Source organism: Echinops telfairi, unplaced genomic scaffold, assembly GCF_000313985.2.
Source record: "Echinops telfairi isolate 266 unplaced genomic scaffold, ASM31398v2 ScPeMD7_7400;HRSCAF=8409, whole genome shotgun sequence".
NCBI classification, from domain to species: Eukaryota; Metazoa; Chordata; class Mammalia; order Afrosoricida; family Tenrecidae; genus Echinops; species Echinops telfairi.
This window is the reverse complement of record NW_022111300.1, coordinates 40,632,770-40,656,944: the sequence shown is the minus strand read 5'-3', so window position 1 is coordinate 40,656,944 and position 24,175 is coordinate 40,632,770. Positions and strand designations below refer to the sequence as shown.

At 38.2% G+C, this 24,175-nt stretch overlaps 1 protein-coding gene across 3 annotated transcripts in view; it reads right to left on the bottom strand.

The window, feature by feature from the left end:
- CUNH18orf54 (chromosome unknown C18orf54 homolog) overlaps nt 1-23,863 on the bottom strand; it is a 27,687-nt gene extending 3,824 nt beyond the window's left edge. Inside the window, exons 1-9 of one of the 3 annotated variants that reach the window (XM_045296167.1) lie at nt 23,813-23,863; nt 19,781-19,957; nt 18,621-18,941; nt 16,473-17,261; nt 16,038-16,188; nt 12,347-12,449; nt 6,962-7,093; nt 5,800-5,870; nt 1,907-2,030 (exon numbers count right to left, since the gene is read on the bottom strand). In XM_045296167.1, the coding sequence (XP_045152102.1) occupies nt 1,958-2,030; nt 5,800-5,870; nt 6,962-7,093; nt 12,347-12,449; nt 16,038-16,188; nt 16,473-17,261; nt 18,621-18,900 (1,599 nt within the window). In that variant the 5' untranslated portion in view covers nt 18,901-18,941; nt 19,781-19,957; nt 23,813-23,863 and the 3' untranslated portion in view covers nt 1,907-1,957. Of the gene's footprint in view, nt 1-1,906; nt 2,031-5,799; nt 5,871-6,961; nt 7,094-12,346; nt 12,450-16,037; nt 16,189-16,472; nt 17,262-18,620; nt 18,942-19,780; nt 20,005-23,812 lie in introns of those variants that run through there. The other 2 variants (XM_045296168.1, XM_013004785.2) reach the window with 2 other exon arrangements.
- Between the last annotated feature and the right edge of the window lie 312 nt (nt 23,864-24,175).

Below are 24,175 nucleotides of genomic sequence, written 5' to 3'. Positions count from 1 at the left end.
TGTCCACCCTCATCATTCCCTGGGGATCTTGCTACTCCCCTCCCCTGCTGTTCTGCTGCACCCCCCCAGTGCCTTGCCTCAGCGTGGTGGGGTCAGATCAGGCGCAATTCCCACTGTATCACTGGTGTTGTCCCCCGCAGGGCCATGGGCCAGTGAGGGGCATCACGTCTCATAGTGGGGCTTCGGAGGCCGAAATCTTTATGGAAACAGATGGCTAACATTTTTCTCCTGCGGGGAAGCTGATAGGTTGGAACCACCAACATTTGGCAAGAAGCTGAGCTTTTTTAACCACTGCACCACCGTGCTAGTAGAGGTGACCAAACTATACTTAATATACAATTGAGTGTTTATTCCAGGATGTCTTTATCCTCTGTGCTTTGTTTAAAATTTGCCTAATGGCTGATTTTGCTTGCCAGGAACATAATCCTGATCCACCCAAAGCTAACTACTTAAAACCTTCATTTTAACATCTCGCCATAATTTAAGCATCAAAATAATTCCATTATTTAATTACTCAGACCATTTGCTGTGAAGCAAAAGACCATAGCCAGAAAATAGAAAGTGGCAGAAAGAACCCACAGAGCAAACAAAACAAGCCCACTTGAGCAAATGCCTTTCAAATTGAGCAAGGAGCAGTATGGTGACACTGAATGACTAGACAATGAAAAAAATAAATAAAAGAGGGCTAGCGCTACACAGCCGTTGACAAGTCAGCTCTGCAACATAGGCACTAAATAGTTTCTTGGCAATATAGGCAAAATTACTTAGCAAAAATGCTGACAGTTGACTAAAATCTGAGTTTATATTATTTGTATACATACACAGAAATTATTTCACTGGACTTTTAAAGCATGCAACATTATTTATGCTTTATGGTTTAATTCTTGGTTTTGTAATAAAGATACTTCCTGGTTATAAGAAATTCACTGGTAGAAATTACAAAACTAAACAGCACTGTTCAGTTCCATCTAGAGACTAACTTTGAACAAGACTGTTTGCTTTAAAGAAAGTCCAGCTCCCACTAAATGTGAGAGGGCTTAAAAAATCCATGGGAAAATTCTGTTATCTTTTAATTCCAGTTTTCCATGAACGTTTTTAAGCCTCCTCATCGCTTTAAAACAGCAATTTTCTTTCTGATCTTTCATACCCATTTTCTTTACGCTTACTTATAAAATTTCATAAAGCAATTAACTACAACCTCATAGTTTTTATAAATCTGTGCTAAGGCAAAATGAAAATCTGGTAAATAATATAATCTCAAAATACTAAATCCCCAAATACCCCAAAATGCTTTATATACTATCAAACAATGCTAAAATTATTTTATACATAATCAAAGCATTAATTGAATGAGGCTCTCTTAAAACCCCCAACGTAAGGATTATTCCCATTAGCATTATACCGCCTATTATTATATGGATGTCATTTGTAAATACAACATATCTTAAATATTTGATTCATGAAAACCTAAAGTATAGACATCTATATGGATAAGATACATTATAACAATTTTTATATCCCTTTAAGCTCTTCAAATACAGATACTACCTGTACCAAAAAGTCTATTTAACTTAAGTGACTTTGGAGAGAAAACCTAGAAGTTTCTCAATAATCCAGAATCAGATAATAAAAAGACGACAAGGTTGCAGAAAGTTAAGTCAATGAAACCTTCAGGAACAGAAATCCTTCAACTCTGAATAGCAGCCATGTGAGTGCCTGATGCCCAAAATCAGGCTGTCTGATCTCTGTGGGTTCAGTTTAGATCCTTATATTTTGGCACAAAATGAGTATGGGTCCATAAACGTTCTCAAGCATGTTTTCCAGAAATTCGTAAACTTGAACCAGCCACAGAATAGCATATGGCTTCTACTTCCTTTGTCACTGTAAGTAATAGGAAAAAACAAACCTTTTTCTTTGGTAGTGACTATTTATTGGTTAGGCATTTTTAGTTTCCTCTTCATATTTTCGGTGACTGTTTCCCACTGGTATCATCAACAAGGTCTCTCAGGCGAGATAAGTGGTGCAATGCCCTTCATTAAAAAGTATAAAACACATTATAAACCAATATTTAAAGATAGATGTGCCAACACAGACAGCAAGAATGGGACTATATTTTGTTTCTGTAAGTGTTAGTGTTAAAAACACTGTTGTTTGACATTCAAAGAATCTTGAAGGTAATTTGTCAAATAGCCCACTAAGAAACAACAAAATAAGCATCATTAGCATAACACTTTACAAACCATTTCTTTGTAATTCTTCATAACAGCTTTTGAAAAGATGCTTTTCTCTTTGGCCTTATTAAGAAATAAAATGCACACTTAAAAAATTACATTCAAAAATGGCCAAAATTTAAAAGAACTAGCACTTGTGAATCAATTTCAATTCTCGGGAAATCTCATTTTGGGGGGAGGAGGTGTGGGTGAAACCAATAATGTATTATAGCAACAACATTGTTTTCTGTAAATTAAAGCCAAGATCATAAAGTCAAGTCTCAAGTGAAGAAAACTCAATCATTCCTCAAAGAAGCCAAGAAGAGAGAGGCCTATAAATTTCCAGGCTTTCTCTAAAAATATTCTTCCAGTTTTTCCTCTGTCCTATCCTTCAGATCCTTGAGGACCACTAAGAAAGCATCAATCATATTTCAGATATCTGATAAATATGAAAGAAACTGAGAATATAGCAATTATGACATGCTCTAATCTCTGAGTCAATCCCATTTCTATGGTAAATTGAGAAAAGTGACTACAATACTCCATTCTGCAATCTCTAATAGTTTAACAAATAATATATTCAATAAATATATCTTCAAAATATATTCAATAAATGTACATCATATAATAATTTTCTATCTCAACCAGGATAAACAGATGGAATAAAATAGTAGCATTAATTGTTAATATCTGAAGCCCATGTACTTCTTGGACACTTTTACATTATACTCAAATGCAATAGGAGAAAAGTCTGGATCCCACTTTTTTGGTCAACTTTTAATTATTGAGAATCTCACCTTCATTAAATAAAAGACAGTAACTCATCCACAGTCATTATAAATACCATTTCTACACCCTACAGTAAAAGTTTCCTACCTAATTAATTCTTTTCTTCTTGAAGACACATGATTATGAAAAATTAGATAATCATTTGATATACTTGGGACTTACCAAGAAAAAGGAAAAGTCTTATCTTATTGCTTATAACTCCCAGAAGAGGTTATAAACCTGAGAGCTGCAGATTCCTGGGATTTATTAGAGGGTCTATGAAAATGGATGGAAAAAACCAAAGGCTATCGGTAAGTAACCATTTCCTTCACTTATCAATGTTAACAGACCAATACCAGTGGCCTTCCCTTAGAAATTACAGCATTTTCATATCAGTGTTGCAGACCTCTTGAAATGTCTTGTATACACACCACTACTTTAAGACTATAATAATTAAACCCATTGCCACAGCATGTGTGCTCCAAATCCTCCTTTCTAGTCCAAAGGTTCATGTGGTTAAGGGACCAACTATCAGTCAACTCTAAGATTAGTTGCTCATCCACTCAAATAAGTTTCACTGGTAACTGAGACATAGGACCTTTCCAATGACCCCTTCCTGTTGATCAACAAGCAGAAAGAAGTAAGACCAATCCACATGCCTATCCACAACACTTTGCTGTCTATAAAGAATAATTCTGGGGCTGTATGAAGTTTAAATCATCTTCACAGCAGGTAACCTACAAGCTGAAAATCATGAGAGAGCAGGGGGGAAGGCCCTAATCAGATTTTCTAAGTCTAAATTTACTGTTACATTACAGAAGAACAGTACAACTAAGAAGTGTAAAATACAAAGTGAAAGTTACAATAAGACCATTTCAAATAACCCAACAGAATTAACAGCTAAAAGCCAATCCAATAAAACATGAATCTTGCTCTTTGTGGTAAGATTCTTTATGTAGGGAAGACTATCGATTGTTTAGCAACATTCCAGCCAATTCCAACAGATGGTTAAAGAATCTAGGAATCTCTATCACTTTTTATGATTTAATTATTTATGGTCAATGCTTATTTTCACAAAGAAAACCTCTTCCAGGGTATAGTAAAATGCATTTGGGTCTGTGACACAGTTCAATATAAATGCTTTTAATGAAGTCTATCCTCAGTGATCAATTGAATCCCCAGACCTATTGAAAACAAGTTAACTCATCACTATCATTAATGAGAGGAGTGTTAAGAATACAAGGATTAGCAGCAAAGGCTTTAGATGGCTTGGTTTGAATCCCTATGCTACCTCTTGCTAACAATGTGACCTTGAGCAAATTATTCTCTCCCCTCATATGCATAATGAAGATAATAACTACTTACCTCTCATTGGATTATGAAGGTCAAATGACTTATACTCAAAGCACTTAGAAAATTGGCACTGGGTAAATGCTCAATAAATGTTACTTATTATCATCATTATTCACTAAATTCTACTAGGGATGGAACACTATATCTAAGTATAATGGCAAGCTACAAAGAAAGGAAAATTATTTTCATACCAAAGAAGATTATAAATTAAGTAGAGGGAGAAAAAGAAAATCTTACATAAGATTTGGTTTCTTAAACCATGTAAACAAATGGCAAAAGATGTTTAAAGTAAAGACATATAATGACAATTTCATGTCTAATGTGGCACTTATTCACCACTGTCTTAGATAACAGAATCCTATGAATTTCTGAAAGGCTATATGGTAGATTTGTTCTAGCCATGTGAAATAATGTTGCCACAGTAAAATTTTAATCTTGGCTCTCCTAAATTCAGTTCTTTAATCTTCTAAGAGTACTTTATGTTCACACAACTAAATCCATAAATTAAGACTCTACTATTCTGCCTAGATTATGACCTCTTCGTTTTTAATTTAAAATAAAGTAACTAAAAAAAAGTAGGTTAACACCCTTAAGCATTTAGATCTACTTTTATTCTAGGACATTATATCCATCATAGACCTTTATGGAGATATGCCAACTGATGATGCCTTTAACGTCATCATACTTATTTGCGAGGCTACATGAAAACATGTTTCATGAATGGGGCAGCAGGATCAACACCATTCTCCGGTCGCTGCCGCTACTCAGAAATGAAGAATCTCTCTGAGTCACTCAGGTGCATTATCTCTTCACTGTCTAAGCATGTCTCTTCAGGTTCAAACACATTGTAATAGAAAACAACACAGATTTAAGACAAAATTGAAATGTACTCTTGTGGTAGCTACACAATTTCATATCAACTTTAAGATACATAAAAGTATGGGGGTCAAATTCACCCTGTCATCAGGTCACACAGCCTGATGGTGCCTCGTTGTGGCCGTGGCCTGCTCATAAGGAGGATCCTGGGAACCTCCCCGTTTTCTCTCTGCTTCACCTTCCTGCTGACTGACCCTGATGGTGGAAATGCAGCCACCACCACTGGATCCACAAGACTGCACCCACCGGCCTGTGATATTCCTATATTCTACATCATTGCTTGTGACTACGTGGGTCTGAAGAGGGACTTATGGACTAGTATCGGACTTATGGATTTGATCTGGACTGGACTGTTTGATATATAATAACTTCTTGTTATAAAGCTTTCTCTTACACACATGTAAGTGTCACTGGGTTTGTTCCTCTAGTCCACCCAGCCTAACACATTCAAAAGGAGCTAAATAATCCAGGGACATCAGTCCTTGGAACTACTCACAAATTCCCCCATATAATTTTCAAATGGAAAATCAAAGGAATGGCTACAGGGGCTTTGTACCCAAAACATCTACAGAAATTAGAAAAGAATACTTACTTCTGAAGTGACGCAGTAATAGGAATCATACTTTCTTTCAATTGCAATTTAGAAAATTCATCTTCTGAAATCTATTTTTAAAAACACCAACAATAAAAAATGTTGAAATTTTATCATCATAAACTTAAATTTTATCAAAATGAGATGAAAAAGTATTCTCTGCATTTCCAAAGAAGTAATCACAAGAATTCAGTAGCACATTAAAAATTAGTTTTAAAAATACTACAAGTAGGAACTGGAAACACAGGGAATCCAGGGTGGATGAGCCCTACTGGAACAGTGGTGTGAGTGGCGATACTGGGAGGGTAGAGGAAGAGTGGGTTGGAAAGGGGGAACCAATTACTAGGATCTACATGTGACCTCCTTCCTGGGGAACAAACAACAGAAAAGTGGGTGAAGGGAGATGTAGGACAGGGCAAGATATGACAAAATAATAACTTATAAATTATCAAGGGCTCATGAGGGAAGGGGGGAGCAGGGAGGGAGGGAAAAAATAAAGACCTAATGCCGGGAGCTTAAGTGGAGAGAAAATGTTTTGAAAATGATGAGGGCAATGAATGTACAAATGCGCTTTACACAATTGATGTATGTATGGATTGTGATGAGTTGTATGAGCCCCTAATTAAATGATAAAAAAAAAATACTACAAGTACTACTTAAACTCAACTTTCAGTTGTCCTAAAATATACTTATTAAAAATCAAATCTTGGCTTGGAAAATTGAGACTTTACAGAACAAACTTATGCCTCAGTGAGATTTAAAAGAGGAGAGGGGAGAGCAAAAAGGATGACTACACATTTCCCAACGTCCGTGCCTGGGGAAAAACACACAAACTGGCAGAACCACCTTTCTCAGCACTCTGGAAAACAACCAAAGGTTAACAGCAAGAGATCAGAAGTAAGGCCAGGTAAAATGATAGGAAAGCTTTGTGGTGGGTTTTTGTTATTGGTTTGCCGTTGTCCTACCCTCTCTCTGAGGAAAACCACTGCAGATACAGTAGTATTAAATTGGGGAAAGTAATTTTCTTAAAAAAAAAAAAATCAAAATAGCTATTGTGTGACCTGCTTATTAACAAAAATCTAGAAGTAGGTCTAAAAAAGATATAAAGGGAAGCCAGTACACATAGTCACACACTTCACTCATAAATCAAATATGTGCTTACTTGTTTGGGCTCTTCTTCTGGCTCTGAGATTTTATTCTGATTAAAAGTTTCTTGCACTGCTTGAAGATTAAACAACATTTGTTTCAGGGCTTCAACCGGACCATGATGTTTGCCTCCAGAGAGGGTACAACTCTAAGATTAAAACAGTGATCCTGTGGTTAACCATGTAAACTCAGGACAGAGGAGAAAGCTGTATTTGGTATTATTACTTTCTTCTAACATTAAATCAATGCATGCAAAACTAATTTCAATATAAAGTGTTGAGGGGAGAAACAAAATCAAAATTATAACTCACTACCACCTCTTACCCAGTCCCCAAATTCATTTTCTTAGAAATAACCTTTATTCATAGTTTGGCATATCCTTTCTAGTCCTTGCATTTTAAAAGCAAATGCTTGCATTGATAACAAATTCAGTTAGTACACAAATTAAGATAATCAATTTTTGGAATTAAAAAGGTTCTCAAGAACATGTAACCCAGCAAGATCTTTATTAGATGTGTAAATAAAGCCAGTAATCAGGTAAGCAAGGACTACAATTAGAGTTCTAATGATAATATTTTCTGCACATTTTATATAATTTTTCATGGAGTATGCTAGATTTTTACCTCTTCATATTACCTACATGAACACACATACCTGTTATCACTGACCTTACCTGCCTCTAAAGAAGCCAACAACAGCAGGTAGCTACATTAGGTAGTCAGGATGCTTTTAAGAGAATCTGTAAGGGATATGTTAAAACTTCTTTTTAAAAATCTAATCAGCCTGTTGGCTTATCTTTGAAGTGAGTGGACATGTCCTGATAGCAATCCTCAGTGGGAAATAGACCTCTAAGATGTCTGTAATTATTACTACAGCATATATAACCGAAACCAAAACCCACTGTAGTCTGCCCAACTCATGGTGATACTACAAAGGGTTTCTGAGACTCTAAATCTCTACAGGAACAGTCAGTCTCATCTTTCTCATATGAATGGCTGCTGGGTTTGAACCTCTGACTTTAGGATTAGCAGCACAGTGCCTAACCCGGTGCCACCAATGCTCCTTATAGTCTATGTAGCAATTATTTAAACTTCAATTCTAGAGAAAATTATTGACATTATTGACATAAAGACAGCTAGGCTTATACCCTGAGATGGCACCTGAGGTCTTACGCCTAACTAATACTTCATTCAGTCACTGGTTTAGAAGAGTGTCTGATTACTTCAGTGCCAATAATAGGGTTGCAAATGCCTGCTTCTAGATTTTGTCATATCTGCCTCAAATAAACGTCTCATGTAAGTTAGTGGTTAAAGCACCTCAAAACAAAGGAAATCCTATAAAGTGGATTATATAAACTGTCTTAACTAATTTGCTAATGAATGTTTAACAAATGTTGGCACATGCGGTTGAATTTGTTCTGAGACTTTCTATAAAAACTTGGTATTGTTATGACAAAACAATAATTTTTGAATTATGAAGGGTTCATGAGGGAAGGGGGCATGGGGAGGGAGGGGGAAAATGAGGAGGCAATATTAAGGGCTCAAGTAGAAGGCAATGTTTGGAGAAGGATGATGGCAACAAATGTACATATGTGCTTGACACAATGGATGGATGTATGGATTGTGATAAGAGTTGTACGAGCCCCCAATAAAATGATTTGAGAATGATGATGGCAACAAATGTACATATGTGCTTGACACAATGGATGGATGTATGGATTGTGATAAGAATTGTACGAGGCCCCAATAACACGGTTTTAAAAAACGAACAAACCTGGTATTGTCCCTGGTGAGTAGCAACTGGGGTCTTTTAAAAACTCATGAGTAGCTGTCTTAAGTGAAAACATTGGGTTTTTTCCCCATTTAAATTCAAAAAGTTAAAATCTCAAATTTTGTTATATTTTGCCAAAAACATTAACATACACACAAAAAAAACAATAGTGATCTTTTCTGATCTGTCTTCTTTGTACAGCTCTAACTCTTAGAACTCTGATGTTTCAAATATCCAAAAATTTAAACCAAGCAGAATACAACATTTGTTAAACCAAACACATTCACATAATGCATGAACCACCTACCTATACTACAATTAAATAACATAGCCCCACTAAGAGTTGGAGGGGAAAAAAGTAGCTTTGAAAAACAGTACTTGGACTAGATATTGTAATGCTAAAGAAAAAAAAATGACCTTATACAAATATTCTAGTTAGCAAATTTGTTTCTGACAAGAAGAGTATGTTAGCAAGTCTTAAAACTATTTTTGTGAATTCCAAGATTAAACAAATAAGTAAACTTATCATAGATACTAAGTTAGGTTTTTCAAGACTGGGGCACTATTATGAGCTCATGTGATGATCTCCCTCATTTTGATGATTTGCCTTTGCCTTTCTTTGTCTTAATTAAAGATTTAATAGTGGGGTCTCTTAAAAATATATAAAAAGGGTAAAGACTAAAATAAAATCAAAACTTCTGGAATTGGACTAGAATCAGAAATGGCAGGTTATTGTAGCCAGGCACCATCTAGTTCTGTTGGCCTCAGGGTAGTGGAGGCGGTGTGGTTTGTTAGACTTAGACTAATGGTTTCCTTCAGTCATTGATTTTTTTACATTCTTTGCTCTGAACAAAGAGGGAAGCAAATTGTGCATCTTAAACGGCTGTTCCCACGCTCTTAAGAGCCCACTCACCACTATTCACCAAAGTAGCATGTAGAACATTGTCTTGGTGGACTATGTTGTTTTGATGTCTATGACTATACTGAGACTGGTTCTCAGTCCCCAAGCCTAGTGACACATTGCCTGAAAGCGTCTGAATATGGATAAGAACTTTTCATAACTTTGCCCTTCCCATATGCTCTTACCTGTTTCAACTAAGTTCATTCAGAAATTTTAAATGTAAATTCGACTATTTCCTTCTCCTCCACTGAAAACTCTCCAATAACTTCTCATTACTTAAAATAAAATCCCAAATCTTCATTGGATAGCTCACAAACTACATGACCTGACTGCTGGCAACCTCTCCCACCTTACCTCTCTCATCATTCTTTCTCTTGCTCCTTCTGATTGAGCTACAGACTAGATAATCCTTGAACCTGCCAAACAAACTCCAGCCTTGGGGATTTTGAACTTCCTATTTCCTCTACGTTAAAGGTATTCCCCCACGGGTGCTTGGCTTGTTCACGCACTTCAAGTTTTCCATGAAATGTTACCTCCTTAGAGACCTCCCTGAATGCCACATCTAGAATTTAACCCCCATCTCTATATCCCAATTTATTTCTCTTCATAACACGTATAGATAGCTAGACTGTCTAACAAAAATCCCTAACTACATTATAAAATCCAGAGGGTAAAAAAAAGTCATTCAGTGCTAGGAAGGTAGTTTCTAGAAAAGTCTTGGTACTCAAATATTTGTTGATTAGATCATTTAATAATGATCTAATATATCGTATAGTATATGGTATGGTATCTTATGTAAAATTCTAAGATCAGACATAGTCTGACAGCTTCTACTTCAATAAATTTCACTGAAAGACACAGTCTTTGAAATGTTTATGCTAAATTTTCTTTGTGAGTGTTTAACTCCTCCAATCCTCAAAGTGCACAGATCTCAAAGCATTATTTCACCATTCAACCGTCATGGCTTATATTTTAAGTCAAATAATATGTGTGTACATGTATATATACAAGCAACATACACATGTACATTTATAATTTATGTGGGAATCAATGACAAGATGCACATATACTGATTTTGTCAATTTCCCTAGATAGTAATTTTCCTATTTTTACGTTATTATAACAATTTATATTATTTGTGAAAAACATGCCTTTCAACAATTAATTTCTCTTTAAGAGAATGCTTCTGTAATGCTCTACTTAAGCACGTTTCTCAGAAAAGGAAAAACACACATTGTAATAACAATTTAAGCTCTTTTTTAGGTAGAGTTCAACCCTAGGTCCCTATATATTAGGATACAAAAATATGAGTATTAATAATTCTGGATGGTTTTGTGTGGGGAGGGATGGATTTAGAATAATTGATACTTTATATACTCGAGTATAAACCAACCTGAATATCAGCCGAGGCACCTAATTTTACCACATAAACTGCACTGAAAATGTGCTACGATCGCTGAAGACAATGGGTGCACAAGCAAATGTGGTGAAAAAAGCTGATGGTGCCTGGCTATCAAAAGATATAGCATCTGGGGGCTTAAAGGCTTGAAGATAAATAGGCACCATCTAGCTGAGAAACAACAAAGCCCACATGGAAGAAGCACACCAACCTATTCTAACACTATCACTGAAGACAAAGCGGGTGCATAAGCAAATGTGGTGAAGAAAGCTGATGGTGTCCGGCTATCAAAGGATATATAGTCTGGGGTCCTATAGGCTTGAAGATAAACAAGTGGCCATATAACTGAGAAACAACAAAGCCCACATGGAAGAAGCACACGAGCCTGTGAGATCACAAGGTGTCGAAGGGATCAGGTATCAGGCATCAAAGACCAAAAAAAATCATAGCATTGTGAGAAAGGGGGAGTGTGGAGTGGGGACCCAGGACCCCTCTGTGGGCAATTGGACATCCCCTTGCAGAAGGGCCGTGGGGAGGAGATGAGCCAATCATGGTGCAGTGTAGCAATGATAAAACATACAATTTTCCTCCAGTTCTTGAATGCTTCCTCCCCCCAACTATAATGATCCCAATTCTACTTTACAAATCCACTGGACCAGAGGATGTACACCGTTACAGATAGTAACTGGAAACACAGGGAATCCCGTGAGCCCCTCAGGAAGAGTGGTGAGAGTGGCAATACCGGGAGGGTGGAGGGAAGGTGAGGAAGAAAGGAGGAACAGATAAAAGGATCTACATATAACCTCCTCCCTGGGGGATGGACAACAGAAAAGTGGATGAAGGAAGACGTCAGATGGTGTAAGATATGACAATATAATAATAATTTATAAATTATCAAGGGCTCATGGGGGAGGGGAGACCAGAGAGGGAAGGGGAAAATGAGGAACTGATACCAAGGGCTCAAGTAGAAAGCAAATGTTTTGAGAATGATGAGGGAAACAAATGTACAAAAGTGCTTACAATGGATGGATGGATGGATGGATTACGATAAGAGTTGTACAAGCCCCCAATAAAATGATTTAATAAAAAAAAATGTTTTGAAAATGATGATGGCAACAAATGTACAAATGTGCTTGACACAATGGAGGCATATATGTATTGTGATGAGTTGTAAACCCCAATAAAATGGTTTTTTTAAATTAAAAAAATGTGCTGAAAAACTCAGTTTATATATGAGTATATATGGTATGTTCTAAAATACCTAAATGAATTAGAAAGCAATATCTATTATATTAGTCTTAAACCTTCTTTCAAGACTTAACTTCACCCACCTGGTTATCATTACTTAAAAAGTCTTCAAGGAAGTTTTTAGCATATTTTGTCTTTGAAGTTTGTTGAAGATTATCATCAGAGTCAACCGGAACTGGTGATTTGCTAAATAGGATTCAAAGGATACAATACAGCAAGTAAGTTCCCTAACTGCTTTTTAAAAAATAGACAACATATAATAGTTATCATTTAAACATATGTGGTCACCCAAAAATAATCATGGATATGATGCATACTGGCATTGCTTAATTCCATCCTCTACTTACGAAGCCTAAATTCCAGCCCCTCCCTAAACCCCCCCTTACCTTTCCCTAAATCTGGTACTGAGGAGAAAAGTCAGTTTGACAAAGGAGAAAAGATAATTCACCCCACTCCCACCTAACACTGATGTCCTGAAATTGTCCCTAAAACGCTTTCCTCTCTAAGTTACCATGCTTTCTACTTGAGTACCACAATTCCAAATTAAAGCTTCAAAATCAGCTAAATTTGACTTCTCTCCTAAACCAAATCTGATTTCAATCGTTTGTACACCAAGATAATGTAGGCTTTTCCTCATCTAGATGATCTATTTAATTATATTTCCCATCCACTTATCTTTTCTATTACGCTGGCATTAGGCTAGTAAAGCCATTATGGACACCTCTCCCCATGTAATTAGTTATCCAAGCAGCCCCTGAGAGATGACTGTTACCCTCCTTTTATAAATGCGCCCTCAGCAACTGAGCTTACCTCAGAACCAGTAGCCATCCCACGGCTGCCAAACTTGAAACCCTAAGTTCTTAAACACAACCACTTTTTCTCAGAAAACTAATATATTTGTTTACAGACTGGGAATGTGGAAGTAGAGAGGATCTAGGATTTAACTAGCTTCTCAAATTATCTGTGCTAAAGGGCAAGATTGTTTTTCTATTTTAATCTAGTGCAGGCTGACACTTTGACAAAATACAATTAGAACGCCTTTGGTAGCGCCATACAGGTTCTAACAGTTACTCTCCCTTCATCGTTATTATCTCAGCACAGGGCAGCAATAAAATAGTTCATGATCAATATCTGCCCAGAGACCAGTTGCTGTATACTAGGGAAGGATATTTATGTTCTCTGTTATATAATTCAAATTTAGGGTATGTTCATGTTGTTATTAGCTGCTACTCAAGGAACCCCCAAAGCATTCACAATGGGATCAGACTATTGTCATCAATAAACTGATTTCCAGAAGTAAATCTCCAGGTGTTTCCCCCTAATCTTCAGTGGGAGGCCCAAGTGAAACTTACTCAGCATCATGGGAACATACACGCCTCCAGTGGGTAATGAGTGCACTCGGAATTCTAACAGAACCATCACTGCCCTCCTCTGCCTCCTGAATGTTAACTAATAATCCTAAGACACAAGTACTTTTAAAAAATATTTAGTCAAATATTAAGATATTGACAACACTTCTTAAAAGAGTTTTAGTTAGTTCTTTTTCTATCTAGTGAACACTCTAGGTCAGATCTGAAACCTTGTAACTTCCAATACACCCGATCTATTTCCCAATCTGAACAGCCACAGTACTCATTCTCACCAGCTCAATCTGCCTAGAATACTTTTCATCCACTTCACCAGTCCTAGCTCAAACATCTTCAAATGCTTAACAGTTCTCTACTTACCAACTGTAAGTATTTTTATGTCATCTAACACTCAAAGTCTATCCACAGTGAATCATCCCCATCAATTATGTGGTATAATTTTCCTATGCAGTGCCTTTGTTACCAGCAAACCAACTTCAGTCACTTCTCCCTGACACAATTCCCACCTAACCTACACAGTCCAACCCACAATTTAAAAACACTTTTTCTTTTCTTTTGCATTCATTATATTAAAGTACAGAAGTACTTTAAAGAGAATGTTTTGATATCAAATGATAATATCAATGTGTAAAAGACCAGCACAATACTTGACACATATTAACTGAAAATTCATTAAGCCTACTTTTGCCTGACAAGTAACTAAACACACTCTATACTTGTTTATGCCATTCCTCTGGCACACCCACTGTGCAAACTTCTAGGAGCCCTGGGTGAAGCGTTGAGATGCCAACCCCAAGATTTGTAGTTCAAACCTATTAGCTGCTCAGAGAGAGAATATCTCAGAGACCCTAAGGAACACTTCCACTCTGTGCTATAGGGTCACTATGAGTAAGAACCAACTCAATGGGAGTGAAAGTACCATAAGTTGCCAGAACAAGAAGCATATCTGCCTTGGAGGAAGGAAACCAGAACACTCCTTAAAAGTGAGGATGGCACTACAGGAATATCTCATGGGATCAATCTCTGGAAAAGGGCACCATGCTTGGTAAAGTAGAGAGGAAGCAAAAAAGTGGAAGACCTTCAGTAAGATAAATTGACATAGAGGCTACAACAGTGAGCACAGACATAACAGTTACAAGAACAGTACAGGACCAGGCAATTTTTCATTCTATTGTACATAAGATCACTATGAATCAGAGCTGACTCAACAGTACCTAACAAAATAAAGAAGCCCTACAATATTGGGCTGCTAGCTGAAAGGTCAGTGGTTCAAACCCACCAGGTACTCTGTGGGAGAAAGAAGAGTCAGTCTGCTTCTACAAAAATTCACAACCTTGGAAATCTATGGGGCAGTTGTACTCTGTCCTACAGAGCTGCTGTGAATCAGAATCAACTAGATGATAATAAGTTTGGGCTTAAGGCAAGATATAGAGTTGCCATGAGTACATTTCTGATTAAGTTCAGATGTGCCATCACTAAGAACAAGTTTTCTTACTTAAGTTCCCAAATTTAACTCCTCCCTCATAGTAACAATTGTCTAGGTAAACATTTTAAAAATTACTCTGAGAAACTATGTCACAAAATAGTCAAGTATACACACAAGAAAAACAATTTCATTAATTACAAATTTATATAATAGCCAAGAAAATTTCAAGGAAAATGACTAAAGACAAAATGAAATCAAAATGAAAAGAAATGCACGAAATCTTAAAGTATAAAGAAAGCAACAAAAATTTCGTTTAACGCTTCTTCATCTGCAAAATAATTCTTTGGAGATTTAGGTCCTTATATTAAAATATAGATGAATATATTTACAGTGAAACAAAGGGATGGAACATAACCCCATCTGGTGGTAGAAAAATGAAACATGCTATTTAAAATGAACAACTGAAAGTAATCCTGGTGACGGATGAGCCCTATAGAACCAGTGGTGAGAGTGGTGATGCTGGGAGGGTAAAGGGAGAATGGGTAGGGAAGAGGGAACCGATTACATGGAACTGTGTGTGACCTCCTCCCTGGGGGACAGACAACCAGAGGGTGGATGAAGGGGGACGTCGGACAGGGCAAGATATGACAAAATACCCATTTATAAACTATCAAGGGCTCATGCGGGAGGGGGGAGCGGGGAGGGAGGGGAAAAATGAGGACCTAATGTCAGGGGTTTAAATGGAGAGAAAATGTTTTGAGAAACGATGTACAAATGCGCTTTACACAATTGATGTGTGTATGGATTGGGATAACAGTTGTATGAGCCCCTAATAAAATTTTAAAAAAAAAAAAAAAAAAAGAAAGTAATCCTGTTTAGAGTTATCATTTGTTTAAATCGTTACATTACATAAAAATAAATCAGTTCTTGTAGCACTTTTTTCATTTAGAAAATGAAACATTCTCATTGTTGCTTACTTACAAAGTAACAGGAATATTTTCCCATGATCTTTCTGCTTCAAGTTTATCTAATGAACAAGGACTGCCATCCTTTTTCACAGGGCTTGGTAAATCCTCAGTAGAATGTTCTAGGTTTCTCTTGGCTTTCAGGATAAGCAATTCAATTTTGTCATCTAATTTAAAGAGATTGTATTAATTTTTTAAAGGAAAAAAAAGCGTCAGAAAATTTCAAAAGAATTCAGATACTTTGGAATGCACACCTATCTCTAACAGCAGGCTACGTCAAAATACGACATCCAAGCAAAGAAAAAAAGGAAAGACACTTCTAGCTACAAAACTGTTACCCCATTAAGATATAACAGCTAATCATTACATCAAGGGTCAAACATAAAAAGCTCCTTCTAGATGCTAGTCAAACTTATAGCATTACAACTGGTTTTTAAAAAAAAATAATTACCACTGAATGGCTTTTTGGATTGTCCGGGGAGAAGTAGGTTTTCATATTGACACTGGCTACATTCAAAATCACATTTGTATTCATTAACTAATCCTTTGTCATCATGTGCAGAATTTGAAACATTTGAGTGTTCAAAAGAATATTCAAAACAATCTAACTTATTCGTAAGCCGAGTTCTTTGTGCCTGATAACTATGTTTAGGGGAACTCGAATCTTCTTTAAGTACTTTTGAAGTCCTTTGACTATTTGTTTCAGGTAATAAGTCTTGATTGTGGAGCCAGACTGGATATTTGAAATCAGGTATACTAGTTATCCCTGACACATTAAGGTCAGATTTCTGGCTAGTGAACCATCTTGGATAATTCTTTTCACAATTGTCTTCTGAACTGTCTTTGGAAGATGACTTCTTGGAAAAAGATAAAGATGGTTCAGAAATGCATTTATTAGTCTTATTCGTAATTCTTGGGTTTTTTAGCTTAACACGTTGCTTGCCATTTATATTTGTGTATACAAGAGGAGTAATAAAGTTATCTTTGCTCTTGGGGAAAGCGGATTCTTGAAATTTTGGATTCTTTTCAGCGTCCAATGAACCTAATCTTCCAAAGCATTTCTTGTTTTTCTTGTTAGTTCGGTGACCTGGTCCAATATAACCGGAGGAAGGTAACGATCCATCTGCTGGAAGTTTTAACAGATCATCAGTAGTGAGGCTAATTGAGTCTATGTCATTAACAGTCTGTTTTCTGTAACACAAGGAATGTGAGCTCTTCACGTGATCAACATCTTCCAAGGCTGAAAATCAAAGTACAGATCTGTTTATCTTCCTGTATCACATAAGCTTTATAGTAATCCCCTTAAGTGAAAATGAAGAATTTGAAATTCAACTTTTGCCCTTTCCCTTTATCCTCAATAAAACTTTTACTAAAAGATACGTTAACAAAGTAGGACGTGCTTTCTTTCTCTTGGTCTGTTTTAATTCTACCTTTTTAGTCCAGCCTCCTGAATTTCCCTGTGTTCTTTAATTTATCCTTTCTGCAACTTTTTTCATCTAAAATTGCCTGCCTTTAAGAAATAAGTATTCTATCAACTATATTGGGAATACAGTGATCACAGCCCTATAAGAGGTGAATGCAAACCATTTCCATTTTAGAGCTATACTGTAAGTGTTCAGTAAAGTACTATTTTACTCAAGTTGCATTTTCCAAACTTGTCACCATTTCCATCAAGAAAAAACTAACATGTTGCAAATTTTAGTGTCCCATAGAAGACAGACTAGAAAGACGAATGTATTTCTATCCCATCAATGCACCAAATACAGACTTGAACATATCAAGACGTGTATATTCAAACAAAACATGTTCAAACATGTCTCCGCCACTTGTCTTAGTCTTGTTAGGGTGCCTTCAAAATGAAATAGGGTCCCACCAATAGTGGCTTCTAAAGGGGCTGTGGGCCTGTTAAATTAAGGCAGAATGGTTTGCTCAGGTTATGGAGAAAGTTGTTTAGGATTCCAAAGAATTCACTTGATAGATTTTCTTGAAGGGTCCAGGACAATCAGGGGACTTAGGAAAATGTTTAAAGTGAAAACTGCACTCGTGACAAAGGGGTTAGTACAGTTACAGGGAGTTGTTTTCCCCATTGCGGCAACGCACCTGCTTGTTCTTAGAGAGGAAGGGCTGTCCAACAAAAATTTTGTTGGACAACATTCCCCATCTACCCTACATCCTGATCTTTCCCTTTCACACTTATGTTTCCCAATTTCAAAGAACATTTTAAAGGAACACAATATAAGTCCCTTAAGGATCCCAAAACTGTTTGATGTAGAGTAAGTCAAAGAGCACAGAATTCTTCAGGGACGCCTGAGAGGTGAAAAACACCTCCTTTAGAAATGTTTAGACCTAGATGAAGGTTACGCTTAGAACCAAGAGCTTTACATTTGGACATTTTTGTCTAATAAAGGTTTCCATTATTTTTAGCAACATATTTTGACTTACACTCATATATAATATTTCTGTTATCTCCCAAATTATGAATCATTGTCCCAAGAAGAACAACAAAGAAAGTCTAGTTTTCTAATGCTATAGCACATTTCTCAAAGGCTTAAAATTATTGGACATATCACTGAAAATATAAAGACTAATAAAAGCATACCATTGTTTTTATACATATATGTGGAGAATTTTGCCAGATTCCTAGAACCCTTGGCAATGTTCATCTTTCCAGTGCTTCCACCAGGACACATTTGGCTGAGATCAAACTCGTGAATATAGGCCTGTAGAGCCTGAGAAGCAGAGTCGTATACTTTGCCCTTATATTGGAAAGGGCCACCAGAATTAGACAAATTACCACCACTAGGGCTGCAGCTTGCTAGAAGAGAAGATACTGAAGATTCTCGAGAGCATGTTCTATGCTTTGTATTTGATTTTGCCATGGCTTCTTCAAGATAGACTATTTCTACTTCCTTTGAAACACCTGCAATATATAAAAGCAGGTTAATGTTGCAATTAAAAAAAAAAAGAAAAAAATATTGCAATTAAAAGGAATGATGCCCAAACAAAAACACACACATACACTGTCCACAAGTAGAGCCCAGCTCATGCTGACCCTACAAGACGGAGTAGAACTGCCCCACAGGGTTTCTTTACAGAAGATATCTTTCTCTAGCAGAAGCTGAAGAGTAGAGTGGCTGCTCTTTTGGTTAACAGTTCAGTACTTTAACCACTACACCACCAGCGCTTCAGAATAATGGCCATATACAGAAAAGCCATTAAGTACAAATTTTTTGGGGGGGAAGCACTGCATATTTTATTTGCATAAAATTTTGAGGTTTTACATATATTTTTAAAAGATTTATTGGCATATAATCTGCATATCAAACAATTCAGTATTTCAATCATATTAAATAATTTGTTTTGTAATTTCCTTCAAAGAATACCCATTATTAGAAATGCTTTTTATTATTGTACATTATACATTTTCTATTCTTTGTTGGTGACTTAGCAAACATTTATTGAGTACGATGTATCTGAGAATGTAAGGAAAGTACCAAGAAGGAGTACTCACTTTTTTAAAGTCCTAAAATCTACAGGTGAAGTCTTTTTCTTATAGTCATAGATTCTATGACATCACAATACTTAACATTCCCCTATACAGGCTGTTTTTAAATTCAAAAGTTTTCTACTGCATATAGTAAGTGTCAACACATTTTTTAGAAATGGGTCACATGATGACTGGAAACAAGATACTATGGAGAATATCCATTTCCAGTGTTGTAAATGCTAAAATGGAACCACTAGCACTACTCCACTTACAACGGGCTTCCACTCTGACAGTTCCATGGTAAACTGGTTCTGAAGTAAAGCGGCTCTATGTAAGTTAAATACTTTTTCTCCTTTCAATTTTCATTACTATTGCCTTTTATTACCAGCATCTTTATAAATCGGATCTTTCTCTTTGGGAGTTGGAAACATTCCCGACAACACCTGTATCTAAGAATGAAAACAACAACAAATTATGGCTATAACATTGAAAGTGATACATAACTAATAAGGAAGATGTTTTTTAAAAGCGGTCAATAAATTCAGTTCTTAGTAACTCAAATGTTTTAAGTCAGGGGGCTACCTGTATAGCTAAACCTCTCCAATTATCTATCTCTATGTTTGTACACACACATATACACATATATAAAAGAATAAAGCTCAAGATAATTTAATTCACAGTACTGATCTATGAAGAAATAAATTCCCTTATTATAAAGTTAGCAATATGCCCTTTTCCTAAAATAGATTAATAATTATTTCCCAACCTTTAAGTTTACACCGTCTTCATTTTCATTTTATGCTAGATACTCAGCCAAATTCTCCTTTAAAAGAAGGTTCTCCAATTAAAAAGTCAGGTGAGAAAAATAGCATGGGGACTTCTGACTTCCTCTGGCTTCAGCAGAAACAAGGAAAATCCAACTCCACACCAGTACAAGGCCAATTGCAACAGAGGCCAAATATATCTCCAACTTCCATTCCTTTTTACCCAGACACCATCCCTCCCACAGCATTCTAACCTATTCCAAGTCCAATAATTTGTTGCAATGCCCACACAGAACTCAGACAATACACATGATTATGGGGTTTATTAGGGAAGCTAACAAGTTACAAAATGTTAAGGATGCAGTTCTTTTGTAACACCTCTTCTTAGCCATGATATGTATGCCTCTCTCTAGTCCTCAGCCTCTGCCTTATTCTGTAGGCCTAGAAGCCTCTGGGTCTCAATCTCAGTGCTGCTCCTCTGCTCTGCCTCACGGTCTCAATGAAGCTATTCTGGTCTATCTCATGCTCTTGGTGTGCTGGCATTTGGTGCCTCAGCTGCCTCCACCACTTCAAACAGGGATTTCCCACATGCTCCACTTGCAGTTCTTCTTTCTTGATGGCCACAGGATTCTCCCTGGTTCTGAGAAGGGTCACACTTAATATCCAGTGGAATGATAAAACTGTCAAAACTGTTCAATACCCTCTAGCTGTTTCACACATCCTAACTGCATGGTCCCACACAATCATTGGGTAGGAGTTACAAACAAATAGAAGAGCCATTTCAAGTAATTTTAACTCATCATACAGACAGGATAAACATTATCCTATCTCAGTCTTAGAATATGCTAGTGCTTTAGCACCAGATCTAGCAGTGGTCATGAGCAGAGAACTTAAGTTATTTAGCCTCTTCTTTGAGTCCCTTAAATGCTGATACTGCTGTATATCTACAAAACTGTTATTAATCAGTTTTGTTCTTTATTCTCCCACTAAAGGCCCCTGGGCAGCACAAAAGGTTCACACTTGACTATTAATCTAGAACAATGGTTCTCAACCTTCGTATGCCATGACCCTTTAATACTATTCCTCATGTTGTGGTGACCCCAACCATAAAATTGTTTTCATTGCCACTTCATAACTGTAATCTTGCTACTGTTATGAATTGGGCGATCCCTGTGAAAGGGTCGTTTGACCCCAAAGGGTTCACGACCCACAGGTTAAGAACCGCTGATCTAGAGGTTAGTGGTTAGAACCCATGCAAGAGTAGCATGGAAGAAAGGCCTGGTGATCTGGTTCCACAAACACTCTGGCCAAGAAAACTCTGTCAAACTCTCTATCACATGGAATCATCATGAGCAAAATCCACTAGATGTCAGCAAATTTATATAGATAAAAAGCTTGGGTATGTTGGTAATTATTGAAGCAAAATGGTGAGTGCACAACTGTTTACTACATTATAATGAAATGCGCAAAGACCTGAGTTAGAAAACCAAAGGGGAAGAACATACTCAGCATTTCTCAAGTAGAAAGAACTGAAGAGAAAAGTCAAGCCTCAAGCTGAATTATTGAAGGGTTCTATGGGGAAAATATTGAACAATGCACAGAACATCAACATGATTGAAGAAATGCAGTCAGCCATTGTACCAAAAAGAATTGGTCAAGGTTCAACAGTATGTTCAACCCCAAATGCATTTACAGGGAGAAATTCAAGCTGCACTGAAGGCAATGGCAGAATATAAAGCTCCAGAAACTTATGTGATGCCAACTGAACTGTTTCAACAAATGGATGCTTGGGGAGGGCGCTCTTCTAAACCAAGAAATTAAGTGATCCATATGGTGCACATTCCAAGGAAAAGTGGCCAAACAGAAATTACTATCATTGATTCAAAAAGGGTTGCAAAAGTATAACTGATAGGGAGCTCCCAGAAATTTAAGCCAGATTTAGGAGAGTATCTCTAACACGGGATTATCACTGCTGAAGTCAGATGGGTCTTGGCTGAGAGTACACATGTTCTCTGCTCGCCAACACCAGAAAGATGTTTACTTGGGTTTTACTGACTAAAAAAGCTTTCCACAGGGTGGATCATAGCAAACTATAGGTTCCGAAACACTTAATTGTACTCATGAGAAACCTGTCGACCAAGAAGTAGTCACACAGAACCTGGGATGCTACACGTGTGTCAGCGTTTTATCCTTCAACTGATATGCTGAGCAAATAATATGAGGCTGGGCTGTGTGAAGAAAAAAATGGCCTTAGAATGGCAGGAAGGCTCATTAACAAACTGTCACATGCAAGTGATACAACCTTGCTAAAAGTCAAAGGATTTGAAGCATTTACTGAGGAAGAGCAAAGACCATCAACTTCAGTACGGATTACAACACAAAGGAAAGCAAAATCCTCACAACTAGACCACCATCATAAACCATAGGTTTTTGAGGATTTTATCTTATTTGGAACCCACAATTCAAGACCCACAGAAGCAGCAATCCAATCAAACAACAAAGTGCACTGGGAAAATCTGCTGCAAATTTAGTGTTCCAGGGCAATGAAGCCCATTTGAGGACTAAGGTGTCTCTGGCCCTACAGTTGGGACAATGAATGAGAGACTGGAGAAGAGATGCATTTGAACAATGGTGTTGGCTTAGAATACTTCAATTACCAACAGACACAAGCTTTCGGTCCACACCCCTCCCCAGTTCTCCCTCTTCAGCTAAAGGGTGGTTTTAAAGCAAATCCCATATAAAAGTCAGGCGCTCTCTCTAAAATAGAAAAATATCTTTATCAAATACCTTTACGTTAAAATGTATGGCAAGAAATGTTCATCGCTTTTGAGTGAAGAGGCGAATGTATAGTGTTAAATAAAATAAGCAACAGGCACGTCTTCCAGGAAATTAAGAACAACTCTAATCTGCTGCACACGCACAGGGCGGCGCTGGGATGCCTATTTGGCAAGCGGGCTTTCCACTCCCGGGGGCAGTTCTTCCCTGCCCCGCAGGGTGGCTAGGGGTCGGGGTCCAAGGCTTGGAGCTTGTTTTCTGGCCTTAGGGGACCACACGTAGGGGCTGCTAACCCCCCGCGGAGTCCAGCAGTTCGAACCCACCAGCTGCTCCTTGGGACGCACGAGGTGGCTTTCTACCCTCGGAAACCCACACGGGCGGTGCGATCCTGTCCTACGGGGTCGGCAGCCATTTGGCTTTGTGGTTTTGTTTCGTGGTTTTGTCTTCGGTTCGGTCTCCGCCGCCCCCGTCACACAGACACGGGTCTTCACGTCGTGGCTTCCTGCCCAGGCATCATTAAGCAGCCACCGGGAGCGCCGAGGCTGGAGGACTAGGAAGCGGACCCCGAGGCTGCCTCCCCGCGACCCCCCTGGGGCCCCCGCGCAGCCCTTCCTCGGACGTTCAGTCCGGACCACGGGGAGCCTTCCTCGCGCCCCGCCCCCGGAGAGGACGTCCTCCGCTCCCCACCCTTTCGGGAGCCCTCGTCCCAGCGCTGTCCAGACATGGGGCGCCCTTCACGCCTCCTTTCTTTCTGCCCTGACTCACCGACGACCGCCCCCAAAGAGGAGAAAAACGCACACTGCCACAACTCGGCCGAAAGCCCGGCCCCGCTGTCCCGCGGCGGGAGACGCCACAAAGCACCCCGGCCGGTTCGGGCCCCGCCTCGTCCCCAGCCGGGGCCTCGCCTCCTCGCCGCCCCCTCAGCCGTCACAGCGGCGCGCGGCGCCCGCGCTGGCTTTCAAACGGACCCAACATGGCGCTGGCTGGCGGTGCGCATGCGCGGCGTCGGGGGCCGGCGGGGGGGCGAGGGGGGAAATGCGGGGGCGGGGGGTCGCGGCCTCTTCTGGGAATTGTAGTTTCTCCCCAGCCGTCGCTGGGGCTGCTGGGAGGGCGGTCGGTTCCCGCCGC